The sequence below is a fragment of the Pleuronectes platessa genome, chromosome 9, assembly GCF_947347685.1.
Source record: "Pleuronectes platessa chromosome 9, fPlePla1.1, whole genome shotgun sequence".
NCBI lineage: Eukaryota > Metazoa > Chordata > Actinopteri > Pleuronectiformes > Pleuronectidae > Pleuronectes > Pleuronectes platessa.
Genome location: NC_070634.1, coordinates 9,500,123 through 9,514,857, shown reverse-complemented (window position 1 = coordinate 9,514,857; position 14,735 = coordinate 9,500,123). Strand labels below are relative to the sequence as shown.

Sequence of the window (14,735 nt, the reverse complement as noted above, 5' to 3'; positions counted from 1 at the left end):
AAAATAAGTTGAAATGGCCGCAAGTTTTGCATTGGGGTTTTTAAGAAAAGGAAAAGACAGGAAAAGAAAAGGAAGAAAGAAATATAATATTAAAGCTACTAAAACAGAGAATATCAACTATCTGACTCACGTTAGTTCTTTGTGTCTCATCTCTACTGATGATTCAAAACGAGCTGCAGTAGCTTGATGTAGATTTTACACGGGACATCAGTCCGTTGAATCTGTCCTGTGACTTAGTCTGTGTCGTCCTCTAGTGTTTCATTATAAACATTACACAATAGTGACAGAAGTTGGAATGTTTAAACCTGGAGTTTTAACCTGTTGAATTTACCTGCTGTCTATGCAGTACTTTACACTGGGCCTATAGTGTCTGGTGGTTTTAAAAGGGGCTATTTAGTCGTAATATACATATTTGTGTTGTGTTTGTTTTAAATCTCCCCACTCTGCTTCTTAAATTTAAATTCTGATGAAAATATCTCAATCTCTAAAATGTTTAAAACCTTCATCAGCTTTATCAGCATCAGAAAATAATCATTTAGTAGTCTATCTATCCTTTATGTCCTGTCAGTGATGTATTGAAAGTGTATTATTTTACTTTACTGTCCTTTTGTTTACATCTGGATAATTGTTCATATCATATTTTTAGCAGCTGGCATCAAACTCATTGAAAGTGCACTATATGTAATGTTGTATAATTATACACAAATATAATATACCCTCTAAGAGACGCACAGTGGTACTTAAGAATTGTATTGAGTTAAAACTCAGTAATGTGTCTTATATCTGATCATCTGTGATGCAGTTCTGCCTCATTACCTATTTGTGTTTACGTTTCAACAGTGTGTGTTCCCATGCAGGGGATTTCTTTATTCACAACAGGACAGGAAGTAATATTGAATAACCGAGTGGTGCAATAACACAGAGGATGACCTGTGATCCTCCTCGGATTTAAAAATCAAGATTACCTCAGATGCCACCAAATAAAATGTATCACTTTCATAAACTTTGTTGAATGATATTGAGACTGAGATTGAGTTTTAAAATGGGATAATATGACGTCTTATAGTGATAACACCTGAGGGCACATGAGGTTTGTGTCATAGTCATACTCTTCAGGCAGACCTGTGTGTGTTGGGATTATAAAGTGGAGAAATTAAGCTCTATGACCTAATTTGCAGAATTGGCCATTGCTGGTCTGTCAGCTGTAACACAATCACTTAACCTGGATCCATACCAGCACTAATGGAATTTACCTTGATGTATCAGGACCTAGAAGCTCTTGCAACATGTTGCAACATGTTTTATTGTTTGAGCTCCTGACATGGCACACCCACTTTTTTACTGTCACACACTTACAAGAACACAGAGGCAGTTTTGTTTCATTTCATCTGCTTTATTTTCTTAAATATTGATTAGTTTCTGAAGTGCTCAGGAAACAAAACATAAAAAATTATACAGTATTCTTATTACAAATGGTAAATATAAGTACTCCAAGTTGATCTTATATACATATAACAATGAGTGAAACCCCATTAAACAATTTCAGAAAAAACAAGTACATCTTGAAGCTTTTCCAATTTAAATTCTTACAATAAAGAAAACGAAGTACATTGTAATGTAACTCAGAAGTCAGGCAGCTTTAGTTCCGACTCTTCAGCCGTTTAGAGTTGGCCAACACGCCCATGTGTGAGGCCATTGTGGCTACAGCAAGAAACGTCTCTATTGCAGGTTCTTATTTCCTCTAATACTGAATCTCTCCTTTGGTATTCATGAGAAGGTCCATGCAGAGCTGGGTGTAAATCAAGAAAAGGTCAGTCCAGTCCAGTTCTGTGAAAGCAGCACGGAACAGAAACAGAAAGGTATCTTGCTTGTTGCCATGCCCCCTCTGGTTCATGGCCACTGTTACTGTCCCGAGCTCCTCTCTGGGACGCGCCCCCCGGCAGCGCGGTGCGCTCGGGGAACTTTCAGTGCGGCCCACAGATCCCGCCGGTGCCGGTCAACCCGAATCCCGTCACGACCTCGGGAGACACAGCCACTCACTATCACAGGAAGCGTCCGATTCGTTCAACTACAGTCTTTGCTCTCTCCGCCGCTGCCGACCGCCCCTCAGAAGGTCTGGAGCTGCTGCGTCAACATGAGCTGGCAGCCGCTGTTGACGTGGTTCATCACCTTCTGCTTCAGCTGGGCCACCTGCTCCCGCAGCGTGTTGGCGGTGGACGCCAGCTCCGAGTTCTGGGACTTCAGGTTCTTAACTTTGTCCTCCAGCCTCGAGATCCGCTCCAGCTTCCTCTTGCGGCACTTGGAGGCAGCGACGCGGTTCCTCATCCTCTTCCTCTCGGCCTTGATGCGCTCCTGGTTCTCCATGTCGATCGGGGAGAGTGGAGGGGTGTCCCCGGGCATCTCGGGCACGGTTTGGGGCTCCTCTTTGAGAGCTGTGAGCCGAAGCAGAGAGCTGGTCTGGCCGTAGATCGGGAGCTGGGGCGGGGCAGAGGGGAAGGACATAGTCGGGGCTGAGGTGGTGTAGCTCGGAGCCGAGACAGTGCTGATGGCGGGGTGGAAAGTGTTCAAGTCCTCATAGACCGGCGAGTCGGAGCGCATGGTGGCGTTGCTGCTGTACACGGGGGCACCGGCCACAGAGGAGACGGGCGGCAGCGCACTGTTGACACTGGTCTGCGGGGCTGAGGTGACGCTCACGCTGCCCGGAGCCGGCATGTGCTGGTGGTGCAGCTCGGCCAGGGCTCGGACGAACCCCTCCGCGAAGCCTTCCTGCTCGTCAGTGACGTTCTTTGGGCATATGAACTGGGTCGGGGTCGGGGTGGTGGTGATGAGCCCGTTGCTGGACTGGATGATGAGTCGCTCCAGCTCCGGCGAGCCCAGCTTCAGCAAGCCCACGTCCGGGGAGGTGAGAAGCTCGCTGGCTTTGGCGCGGAGGTGCGGCTTCAGGCTGCCCGTCGGGTCCAAGAGGTTCAGGGTCATGCTGTGCTTCAGCGCTTTGGGGTTGCCGTATCCGTAGCCGGCGCTGTCGTGCTGGGAGAAAGCGATGAGTGAGTCGTCATAGAAAGTAGTTTCCATCTTGGTATACATAGAAGAGAAACCCCCAAAACCAGTGCTGCTATAAAAGTCTTCTACAAAAAAACCTCTCCGTCCCTCTGCTCGTCTCCTTGGTTTAAAGCAGGTGAAGGAGACTGGTTTCCAAACGTCCTCTCTGTGCGTAAAAGCCTCCGCAGTGAGCGCGCACTGGGCTGACAGGGAGCAGGACTTACTTCTTAGAGCCGCCGCTGGTCACAGAGCTGTGTCCGCACCGGTGTGAATGAAAAGCGCTCTGACTCTCGTGTGTACACTCTGATCTGAGCAGCGTGGATCCAAACCTTATCTGCTGCCGCTGCCTCTCTAAAAATAGCCATGATGTCATGACGGGGTTCTCCCATTGGCTGGGGGGCGTGTCTCGGTGGTAAAGCCCCGCCCCACTGGCCTGGAAGACCACCCAGAAGAGTCCTAATCTCGCGGTGGATTGTGGGATGAGGTAATGCTGGATCGCGAGAGCGTAGGGGCGGTGCCTCGTGGGATGACGTATTGTTTTTGAATCTCTGCTTCCCCGCTCTGCTGTCAGTGGCGGGATAGTCACGGTTGTGTTCACAGCTCAGTGTTGTAGAGCTCGGTTTGTGTTGTGGATAAATCCGGCTCTCTCTACTTTCAGTCATTTATTTTTTATTCACCACACTACACATCAAGTATTGTTACATGATTTTCAATTATATTCTAAATACTAATGTAAATAACAGGTTTATAACAGTCATGAAACAATAATATAAAATAATATCACATTTGATTGAATTCTATTCTCTTCTTTATAGTTAAGAAAATCTAATTATTGTTTTTTGTCATGTATACATGTATATTTAGAAATATTTATAGTAAATAAAATAATGAAGAGAATACAATAGACAAACTTTTGACTTATTGTGTTAAGACAATGTTTTACAAAATGATCTGGGTTTATAACCGCCATGTAACAGGGTTGTAAACGATAATTACAGTCTCTTCTGTACAGTAATGCCAATAACACTCTTGGGACAAACTGTGTTAAGACAATACTTTAGGAAACAGACAGAGACATTTAACAGTGACAAAAACAAAAATAATTTTTCTGTTCTATTCTAAATGTGAACTCTAATGTCTGTGCATTTAAATTGGAGAAAGTGTAGCACAAGGGAGGAAGTGAATGAAAACTCTTACATGAAAGCCTATATTCTATAATTTTCCATGTGTATGAGCGCCCACAGTGGAAACTCTTCTTGTTTTCTCCCACATTTTGCTTCTCGGTCTGGGATACCATGGTGGTCTCTGGTTGGTGGTCCATGATGAATTGCCTTACAGCACACATACACAGAAAAGTGAGGGAGCTCCGATTTGACACCTGTGCAGGTTTACACAAACAGGCATATTCATCAGGACTTGTACTAAAGCTCCGTTATTTGACTGAAGACCAGAGTCAAGTCGAACGTATATGTTTTGTGTTCTGGTAACAGTCTTCCCTTCAGATTTAAACCAATCTGAACGTTAATTCAGTTGTCAGGAGACAGATTTAATAGGGCCTTTTACTACTGTAAAGACCACACATCTGCAAAAAGCTACATTTAGGACCTTTTATTATTGCCCCAACTACAAATTGTCCATGATAGATCCACAGACTGTCTGTTCGTCCTCATAAAGAGCAAGTACATTTCCTATTATCCATGTCAGGGGGTGTAATTAGTGTAGTGCAGTCCATTGTCCCCTGGCCCCTGGTCAGAAATCATGTCTGGTTTAATGGCAGGAGGTTAACTGGTGTGTCTCGCGGGTTCCCCTCCAGCCGTCCACACTCCCACTGTCTAGGTCACCCTCTGCCCTGCCAGCTTTACTGCCCACTATCTCCTGCGCGCCACGTCTAAATATGTCCCTCTTGTGTGACGAGTAAATCAGCCCCCTGGCGCTGGCTGTCTCAGAGCGGCACCTAAGCAGGATCAAGCGGATCATAAAAAACCACCACAGTCTCACTTTTTATGGCCGCTAATGTTGCCTTTATCTACTGTTGTATTCGGCAAACTGTGGCAATCAATAGAATCGTATATAATCTGATCTAATAGGTGAACTTAACTGATCTCCTGCAATTTCCTTTTTTGATTTAGGTGCTTGAGAAAAAATGCTTTGCTTTATGTTCAAGCACAATGGAGGGACATGTCAAGGTGAGTCTTATACAATGCACAGATACACTTACTCTCACAGTTTCTTTAAGTGTCCTTCATTTTGGTGGTTTTATAACAATCGCCCTGGAGATGAAATGAGAGGAAGCAGAATTAGGACATGTTGGTTAGTTTCTTGTTTACACTCAGTGTTTCACCGGCACATTCTGAAATATTTATCCACTTTGCCTCATTCATCTATTTATGTCGCTTTACTGCTGAATTAAAGTCCATAAAAGAATCATAAGTAGGTGGTCCAGTGCCCACCACCCAACAGCAGGGATCCTTGTTTATGACTTCACCCATTGTCTCAGATAGATGGACAAATTTAAGGCAAAACATATGATGTCATTTAAAGTTGTTATCTCATTTGCATTAAAGCTCTTTTCAGAGTCAAATCCCATGGCAAAAGACAGACCTTAGTAAATTCAGTTTTATATACAGCAATTTTAAATTGTGTTACACACAGAACCCTTAAATGTTTCAATATGGCTGGAGCAATGTATGAATTGGGTCTGCTTTTCTTCCCTGGTTGCCATGCGTAAAGTTCTAAAGGGGTAACCACAGCGTGGTCGTTTGCCAAAGTCATTTTCTGTGCAGGAATGTTTGGGAAGATTAACATGGAGGAGCCCTGCTGTTTAAGTGACTATTTAACATGAGGCTGGAATATCCTGCTGCTGCCTTGGTCCAGAGCCTGGACATATGCTCACTTGTGGTCACAGACCGAACTAATTCAGTATTGTCCTTACATTTTGTAGCATGGAGGATTGGACCCAGGAGGAGAAAGGGCAATTAGTAACAGCCTGGAGAAATGACGTAGCCACCGACAGTTGAATTCTAATATGGAATTATGCAGGTTTTTGTCTCACATAACTGATTTACATATTTTTAATCAAACATCTGACTTTCACCCATTCAGACATTAATGGAACTAACTAGTGACGAGGTGTCCTTATGTAATTATTGACTTTCAGGACTTTTGGAAGGGAAGTTTGAGAACTGTGAAAAGAAAAAAAACGACAGCAGGATAGAGGCATTCATATTAATTCACTCCTTTGCATTGATGGAGGCTCCATGATCAGTAATGATACGGGTTATGCTGTCCTTTGGAAACTGAATGAGTTTTTGTTCAGAATATGGTCAATATTATGCAAATAACAAATTACATGCAACTACTAATACCAGTCTGTTTACTTGTGCCACGACTTAGGGCTCTACTTTAATGATCCAATCATATGGTTTAAAGCACATGGTGTGAGAGCATTAAGGGTGTGTTCAAAACAACTTTGGCAAGTTTAACAGCAGAAGAACAACTGCTGCACCCTTTTCTTTGAGAGTTGTACTTAATCTCATCATTAATAATGGGTGTGTAGCGTGCAGTAAACTACACAGTGGCATCTCCCATCCCCTATAAGGGCCCTGGTGCTCTCGTTCCTGGGTGGAGTGGGACTATGAGGCCATGTTTCCCAGGTGGTAAGAACGGACACGTCTCTGCAGAGGACACTGATCTGCTTGTGCCCGTGCACAAGTGAATGGATTTGAACAGACCATCTCTCGTTGTGCATCTACCTTATTATTATCTTGCTAATGCCCCCTTAAAATGAAAGTGCAGTGCAATTGACTTCAGACCAGGTTGGAGTTGGCCTGTAACTGTGTTTGCTCTAAATTAATCTTTGCTAGCTTCCCAGTGGTGGTGAGTCAACCCTTCACATTTCTTCCTCTGTAGTTGTATTTTTCAAAGCCCTGTGTTCCTGCTCAGCTGCATCCTGACCTGAAATGGTATATAGGGGCCTTCTGAGTTGTCGAGTCCTTGGCCTTTCCTCTAGTCCGCCCCTGCATCTCTATTAAGACTTTTTAAATCATAATCCGCCCTCTCCTTCTCTCCTGGTTTTGACCTCTTTCACTCCCTTCATCCTGACGTTACACCTCTACTATTTGCCCCCTTGACTGGAAAATACCAAATGCCCTCCATTTCTTCCCCCCACACACTTTTGCCTTACTCTTATCTCTCTCCTCCTCCTCTGTTCTCTTTCTCTCTCCCGCGCCTCTCCCTCTCATCTTACTCGTATCAGTGTTCGTCCAGGCAGCAGGATTTCCCCTGTGATGGGAACAGGCTGTGGCTCAGTTGTATTGTTTCAGCAGCTCTTTTCAGTAAAATCTCAGTTTTTGTGTTGGTATCGTTAAAAGTTCAACCAGTGCATTGACCACAGCACTGCACAGTACAATGGACAATCATGGAAAGTCAGTGAAACATCTCTCTGTCAAATTCAACACTCATTGCGGTTTGCAGGGTGAGTGAGAGACAGGCAGACAGACTTTGAAAGCCTTTGAGACAGTGTTCGCTCACAATGGTCAAAGCCTTAGGGAACAATGTTTTTTCAGCTGTGAGGTGAAGGAAAAAAGTTCCCTGTTGAGTGTATTGTGTTTTTGACTGGCCTGTAGTAAGATTATACACTAAACTGTGTGTGTGTGTGTGTGTGTGTGTGTGTGTGTATGTGTGTCTGGGTCTGTCCTTCCTGTAAGTCTATATATCTGTGGGTGTTTTAGGGGCAAACAGCACATACAGTGTGCACTGATATTAAGAAGGAAACCCCAATCGTGTACGTGCAAAAAATATTGATGAATCACAACTCATGATTCCTATACTCAAATCTTGAGTCAGGTATTACACATAAACACCACAATTTGCGATTAAGAGGATGTGAAAAATTGCGGGCATGCAGGGAATAGATAAAAAAGAAGCCATGAACATATGATGTCTGATGGCAAAATACATGACTAAACGGCTAAATGTAATGAATATAACAATGATTGTTATAGCTAAATATCGTGGACAAATGTTTACAATTAGGTCTAATGCATATCATTAAACATTTTTGCTAAAACTATTATTTAAATGTGTAACTACACTGTAAGCCTGTATAAGTAGAGCAAAATCTGAAGAAATAGATAGCCCTAACATTTTTAAGTAATGCACACTAAAATGTAGTTTGAATAAACAAACCAAAACAATATCCAATATTATTTGTTTATTATAAGTTCTATTACAGTAAACATATGTATTCTTATGTAAATACATTATTAACTAATACATAAGTAGACTGCAGCTGGATTTAGTCTCCCAGAAAAAAACATATATATATATATTCTATGAATTTTCAAACAGTTTGTGGAAAACAGTGAATTGGTCGACATATTTTTCCTCCCATTGTTATCCTCTTTGTCCTTTATTATCCCCAATAACATATTTTTTAAATCATCTTTATATATCTATGTCATTGCTAGCCATTTTAATAATTAAAAAGCAAAGACACGGTTAATGACAAATGTCTCACTTTCCTTTCAGGATTTACAACATGGTAAAGGCAGGCATCATTGTGATTGGTTATTAGTCACACATACTGACACACACACATACACACACATTGAATCTCCCTGAGTGATGTCTCATTGTTACGCCCTTCACCGAGCGTGGAACGAGTGTTTGATGCCCGACAGGCTCTTTCCAGGCGGTGTTTTAATTAATTTGCCCATAAAATTAACTATCTTTCCCAGCAGCCTCTCTGGCACCCTGAGCGACAAAGACTTTATTAGCTTTGATAATGAATCGTCACTAACCACCAGGACTAATCAAACCGTTGATATACTGGTCAGAATCACACGGAAAATCAATCGGCATTCTCTCTCATTTTGACCCTTTCAGCTCATCGTAACTCACCAGGACAAGTGCACGATGACATCACTGGGCAGGGGTGGGCACACTGCAAGTTCGTTGATTTCACCTTTAGGCAGCAGATGCCTTTTTTATCATCATGGATATGGGAGAAAAATAACAACTTGAGTTACAGAGATACTTTAACTTGAGCTGAATGTCCACTGATATCTTCTGACAAGATGCATTCAGGGAACTTCAAAAATGCTATCGTCCGCTAGGTTAGACACTTCTTATGGACATTTAGGCCTAAAACACAATGTAAATGACCTTGTTTCGAGTCGAATGTGAATGTCAGGGCTTGCTGACACTTTGATGACACCACACCAGCAGTATGGAGGCATGTTATGTTTTTTTCTGCTGTTTTATTACGTCTGAAGAATGGCTTACCATTGACTTCAATTGTATTGGATTCTTATGCAATAAAATGTACCCCTAAGACCTCAAAGACTTCACCCACCCCTCCACTGGCATAGTGGTGAGTAGATAATGAGTGCATTTTCATTTCTTGGTGAACTATCCCTTTAAAGGGTTACAGACTGGGGCTTGTATACTTATGGGGGGTGCATGTCTGCATGTGTTTTATTTGTTGTCTCAGAGTAATATAATCTACTAGAGTGAGTCTGTGTCTCATTATGTAAATTAAATAACCTCATCTAAAACGAAAGGCAGAGTGACACACACACACACACACACATGCACACACACACACACTTAGAACGCACAGAAGCACAAACACACGCTTACACAGGCAGGCAAAGTAAATGGCCTTTTTGACACTGCTTAGGACTTGTACGTGTGTGTGTGTGTGTGTGTGTGTGTGTGTGTGTGTGTGTGTATGTGTATGTATGTGTGTGTGTGTGTGTGTGTGTGTGTGTGTACAAGTCTTCAGCTGGCTCTGTTCAGCCTGTAACAGGGAGGGGAGTGTGTGAGTGTGTCACCAGGGAGAATGATCGATAGCTATTAAAACCCACCAGTGCCTCAGTCCAGATGGAGGACTATTTGTGTGTGTGTGTGTGTGTGTGTGTGTGTGTGTGTGTGTGTGTGTGTGTGTGTGTGTGTGTGTGCATCTGTGTGTGTGTCTGTTTAGCCATGATCGAGCACTGTGTTTGTACAGGTGGGACACTATATGGCGGCAATGCTAACCTGTTCCACTCCATTTACCACTGCAAGTTTGGGAGGACCTTACCATGTGTGTGTGTGTGTATGTGTGTGTATGTTTTTGTTGCAGTTTGTGTCGGGAGGCATTTGTGTGTTTGTGTTTTCGTTGTGTATTTAAGTGTGAGTGGGGAGGTTGTCAGTGTGAGTTTGGACTTGCCGGTTATTCTAGCCTGGCTTTTCAGAGGCAATAAAAAGTAAAGAGAAGAGGGAGGGAGAGAGGGAGAGAGTGACAGGACTGAGCAATTGTTTTATGTTGAGCAGCAGTTTCAGTCTCGAGCTGAGAGATCACAAGAAGGAACAATGGAAGTTTGTTCTATTGCACTTACTGAAATATATATGGGCTTGTCACACATACACACACACAGAGAGAGAGAGAGAGAGAGAGAGAGAGAGAGAGAGAGAGAGAGAGAGCAGTGAATATTTGTCTTAAATTATATTCAGGCATTATTGGATATTTAATAAGTATAAGTGAACTTGATCTGGCAAAATGCAGTCCTATGAAACAAGAGACATCTGAAAGTGCAAAAAGAAAATCAGTCTCTTCTCTTCTCTTCTCTTCTCACACACAGATCATCCTCACCTCCCTCCTCTGAGGCGACTGTGAAACCTGATCACATATCAATAGTGAGTGGTATTATGGTTGTAGGGCAGGGGGGCGCTCAGACTGTTGTCTTGCATTTCATACCACTGTACCACCACCATGGAAAACACAATTTTTCTGATGGGCTTACACGTGTCGATTATAATGATATACCAGGACACCGCACACATGGCTCAGATCAGATCACTGTTTCGAGCTCCGCACAGCGAGCTGTCACTTTGCTGAAGAGCAGCCAGTGTGGCCATAAATGGCAGTTGCAGATCATTGGTAAATGTTTAAACAGTAACTAAAGAGAGGAATAATAAAGTCAGTTTTCAGACCATGTTATGTTACTTTCACAACAATATCTAACAAAAATTGGCCAAATAAAGCAACCGTATGCTGGTGGTATATCAGACTGAGTAAGCACTTAGTATTATTACTTAGTGATACCCTGTGACTGTATTTGTTTTTGTATTAGTATTTTTACTCCTTTTTTTTATTAGGAGAACAAGAATGAGTTATTTCCTCTTGTAAAGTTACACAGACTTCTATGGTCAGTGTTCATGGGAGTCTTAAATATGTCAAAATGCCCTGTAACCATAGCAACACAACTGGAACTAAGTAAAGGTTAAAGTTAAATCAGAAGCCATCTCTTAGTCAGAAACATTTAGAAATGTTGTTCATGTTTTCTTTTCGTGCCTTTGTTTCCTTGGTAAGTTGCCATGGAGACCATGGATTCCAGATATAGGAAAATACTGCTCTGACTTAGCAGGACACAATGTCATAGATTATTTTCCTTAATTGGAACACATTACTGTACAAAGTACATGTTGACACCAGAGACCTCAACAATGTGTGTGTGTGTGTGTGTGTGTGTGTGTGTGTGTGTGTGTGTGTGCTTATTTAGTGATTGGCTGGGTGAGGCTGAAGGGAGGAAGCAGGAGTACTTAGTTCAGTGACAGCAGTTTGTTCTGTTTTCCAGTATTACCCCAGTCTCTCTCTCTCTCTCTCTCTCTCTCTCTCTTCTCTCTCTCTCTCTCTCTCTCTCTCTCTCTCTCTCTCTCTCTCTCTCTCTCTCTCTCTTATACTCTCTCTCTCTCTGTTTGTGTATTTGTGTGGTTGTGTGGTTGTGATGGCACGTATACCACCATTTCACAATGTTAAGTGTCAACAATGAAACTCAGACACCACCATTACCTGTACTGAAGCCTCAGTGTTGAAAGTCACTTCAGATGAGTTAACATATATAATGTTTTTTTTTTCTTTCACTCTCATGTGATTCTTCATCTTTTACAGTTTAGCTGAAATATCTCATTTTTTTTATAATAATGTGTGTCCTGTGTGACAGTCTTCTCTCCCCTGCTCAGGGTGTCTCCTCTCCCTCACTCTCCGGTATCATCTTGTGGATTTGCAAATAAACGTGCTGGCTTTCCAGTTGCCATGCCGACCAAGTAACAAATATTTGTAGCTATGTAGCACCGTCCACCAACATTCCAGGATCTGCTGTTTTGGAAACTTCTTTCTCTCCTCCTTCCCTTCTTCTCAATCCAACGCCCAACCCCCTCTCTCTCTCCCTCCCTCCCTCCCTCCCTCCCTCCCTCCCTCCCTCTCTCTGTCCCACCCTCTGTCTCTCCTCTACTTCTCTGCCTCCCTCCAGATAAATGGTCTCTTTGTCTCCTGGTTAAATGCACTTGAGAACAGCAGTCGGGACAAGTGGTTCTGTCTAGCAGCAGGAGCACACACTGTAACTGGGCACTGATGCAGATCTGGAGCGCCGACTGCTTTGTCATTGTTACTGTCTAAACGTAACTCTAATGAGCCTAAACCTCCTACAACTGTACCTGCCACTCCCCTGTTCATCTGTATAAACTCTGTTCACATGATACGACTCGATAGTAACAGACACGACACATTCAGGATCAGGTAAACTGTTGACCCTGTCCTGGCGTCAGTGCAATCTGAAATACATAAACCAGAAGCAGATGCAATTACAGCAGCAATTCTCATTATTAATTCATCCATACAATAAAGTGCATTTATTCTTACATTAAGTAATGAGCTCTTTCATACAAACATAAAATGTGCCAACATTTTTTTTTCTTTATTTGACAGGAAGTTAGTAATTGTGCCGATTAAGATCATTCATCAAGATTGTTAAAATCTATGAGGCAAACTGTGATGTGTAAGTATGGGCAATACAAATACATTCTGATTTGATATAACATAACATTGACCAGTGAGGTAAACTATCCAAGAGTTTCGGTAGTAACTCAAATTCTGTCCACTGTCTGCAAAATTGACAAAGGCTGCGTACATGTTAATTAATCAGTAATATTCAACCATTATTATAACCATAGTTTATCTTGAATGGAGCATTTTGCATAATGAGAACTTCATTTATACAAACGAATTTAACAGACACTTTCTTTACTTGGGTAAATTGAATATAATTTGGTTAGTATTTTTGCAAATCAAAGTTACTTGATGAGCGGATGCAGATGAGATACATTTGCTCGTTCAAAACAACCCGGCTAAAAACAAGGACATTTGCGGATATCCTGACTATCCTGAAATCCAGTGTATTGATTTATTATAAGTATGAAATTAACTTCTACACCATAATGTTCATAGACATTAGAGTTAACATGACATAAACTCTGCATGCAGCTTGAACTTTGCCGAGTGCAGGAGGAATATGGAGAGATTGACTTTCTGTCTTCAGGGCTGCTCCGATCGGCATGTTGCATTATACTGTTGAATGTAAATCTTTCATACGCTGCTGTCTCTGTATTTCAGGTATTTCAGGCCGGAGGGTGTTTTGGAATAAGCTATGAATTCACGGTTACTGCCAGAGGTGGGACCGGTGTCAGGCGCTTTTGTGGACTCTGAAGTTTTGTCATGTTGGGTTTGCAAACGTTGTCACGTCCACACAGCAAACACTTTTGCATCTTCATAGTGAACTCTCAAAGTATTTTTTTATTGAAACAGTGTTGGAATTTGACCATAAGCTTCTAGCTGCTAGCAGCTCATTCTCCTCTCCACCCTGTAGGGCTGACCCCCGCAGCTGTCTTCTTGTCACCAGGAATTGTGGTTTTCTGTCAGAATGTTAGTTTACGCATAATTTGTGTGTAAAGGTTTAAATCTGTCAATAAAATGTTTAATATCCAATTGTATTGTTGGCACCTGCATCCCATTTCCCAAGATTACAAATGAACGTGGATACCTGTACGGCCACTGCCTGTGACACAGCCTCATCAGAAACCTGAACTCTACAAACTTCCTTCCTGTTCGTGCCTTATCTGAATCTCACGCTGGTAAATCCTGTTGAAAGGTGAACAATTACATTAGTGTCAAATCCCAAAAAAAGTGATATACAGGTTGTGCCAGAAAAATGTGGCTGCAGAAAGGTTTACCTGCAAGCTGGCACACACACACTGGGGACTCGTGGATCAGTTTGAGATGTTGGCGCGATGCAGGGAGCGGTGCTGCTGTTGTAGGGTTCAGTCCTGCAGGATGAATTCTGATAGAAACCAGGAGCTCTATGAGGCATTCAGCTCATCCTCATATACAGATTATTCTCTTTTAATATCCGTGCTTCTATCGAATGTCTCAGATTCTTATAATTTAGTGTGTCCACTGTGTTTTATATGTGTTATAGTTTAAGTGACCTTCATATGCACTGAAATCAGTAGGAGGCACTACTCGGAGCTAACTTAAACCCATGTGTCTCTGAATAATCAGCGTGTGCAGTTGGAGTGTTCATTTTGTATTTACAGCTTTCTTACAGAGTTCTCAGAAGAGATAGTGATCTATAGTATGTGTGTGTTTTTACATCATTTGAATTGAGGTGACCACTTCAGTCACTTCTGTGGTAACTCTGGGGAATGCACTTCCAGCCAATCATTAATCTGTATTTACTCAGTGTAGCTCAGGGCACTCTGGCCGTGAGAAATCTCTCCCACATCACCTCTCTACTTCAGCACACTTACTTGTACGTGTGTGTGTGTGTGTGTGTGTGTGTGTGTGTGTGTGTGTGTGTGTGTGTGTGTGTGTGTGT

General features: G+C 42.4%; 1 protein-coding gene and 1 long non-coding RNA gene across 2 annotated transcripts; one reads left to right on the top strand and one right to left on the bottom strand.

Moving 5' to 3' along the window:
- Window positions 1-1,372: 1,372 nt before the first annotated feature.
- Window positions 1,373-3,380, bottom strand: jun (Jun proto-oncogene, AP-1 transcription factor subunit). Its single transcript, XM_053431375.1, has one exon. The coding sequence runs from the start codon at window positions 3,082-3,084 to the stop codon at window positions 2,107-2,109; it is 978 nt and encodes a 325-aa protein (XP_053287350.1). The 5' UTR covers window positions 3,085-3,380; the 3' UTR covers window positions 1,373-2,106.
- Window positions 3,381-5,166: 1,786 nt separating this feature from the next.
- Window positions 5,167-14,142, top strand: LOC128447944 (uncharacterized). The gene is made up of 3 exons (XR_008339683.1): window positions 5,167-5,225; window positions 12,791-12,860; window positions 13,475-14,142. It is a non-coding gene; the product is annotated as an uncharacterized LOC128447944 (long non-coding RNA).
- Window positions 14,143-14,735: the final 593 nt, after the last annotated feature.

Excerpts from the sequence above, each read along its gene's own strand:
- jun (XM_053431375.1), bottom strand. The coding sequence starts at position 3,084 with ATGTATACCAAGATGGAAACTACTTTCTATGACGACTCACTCATCGCT.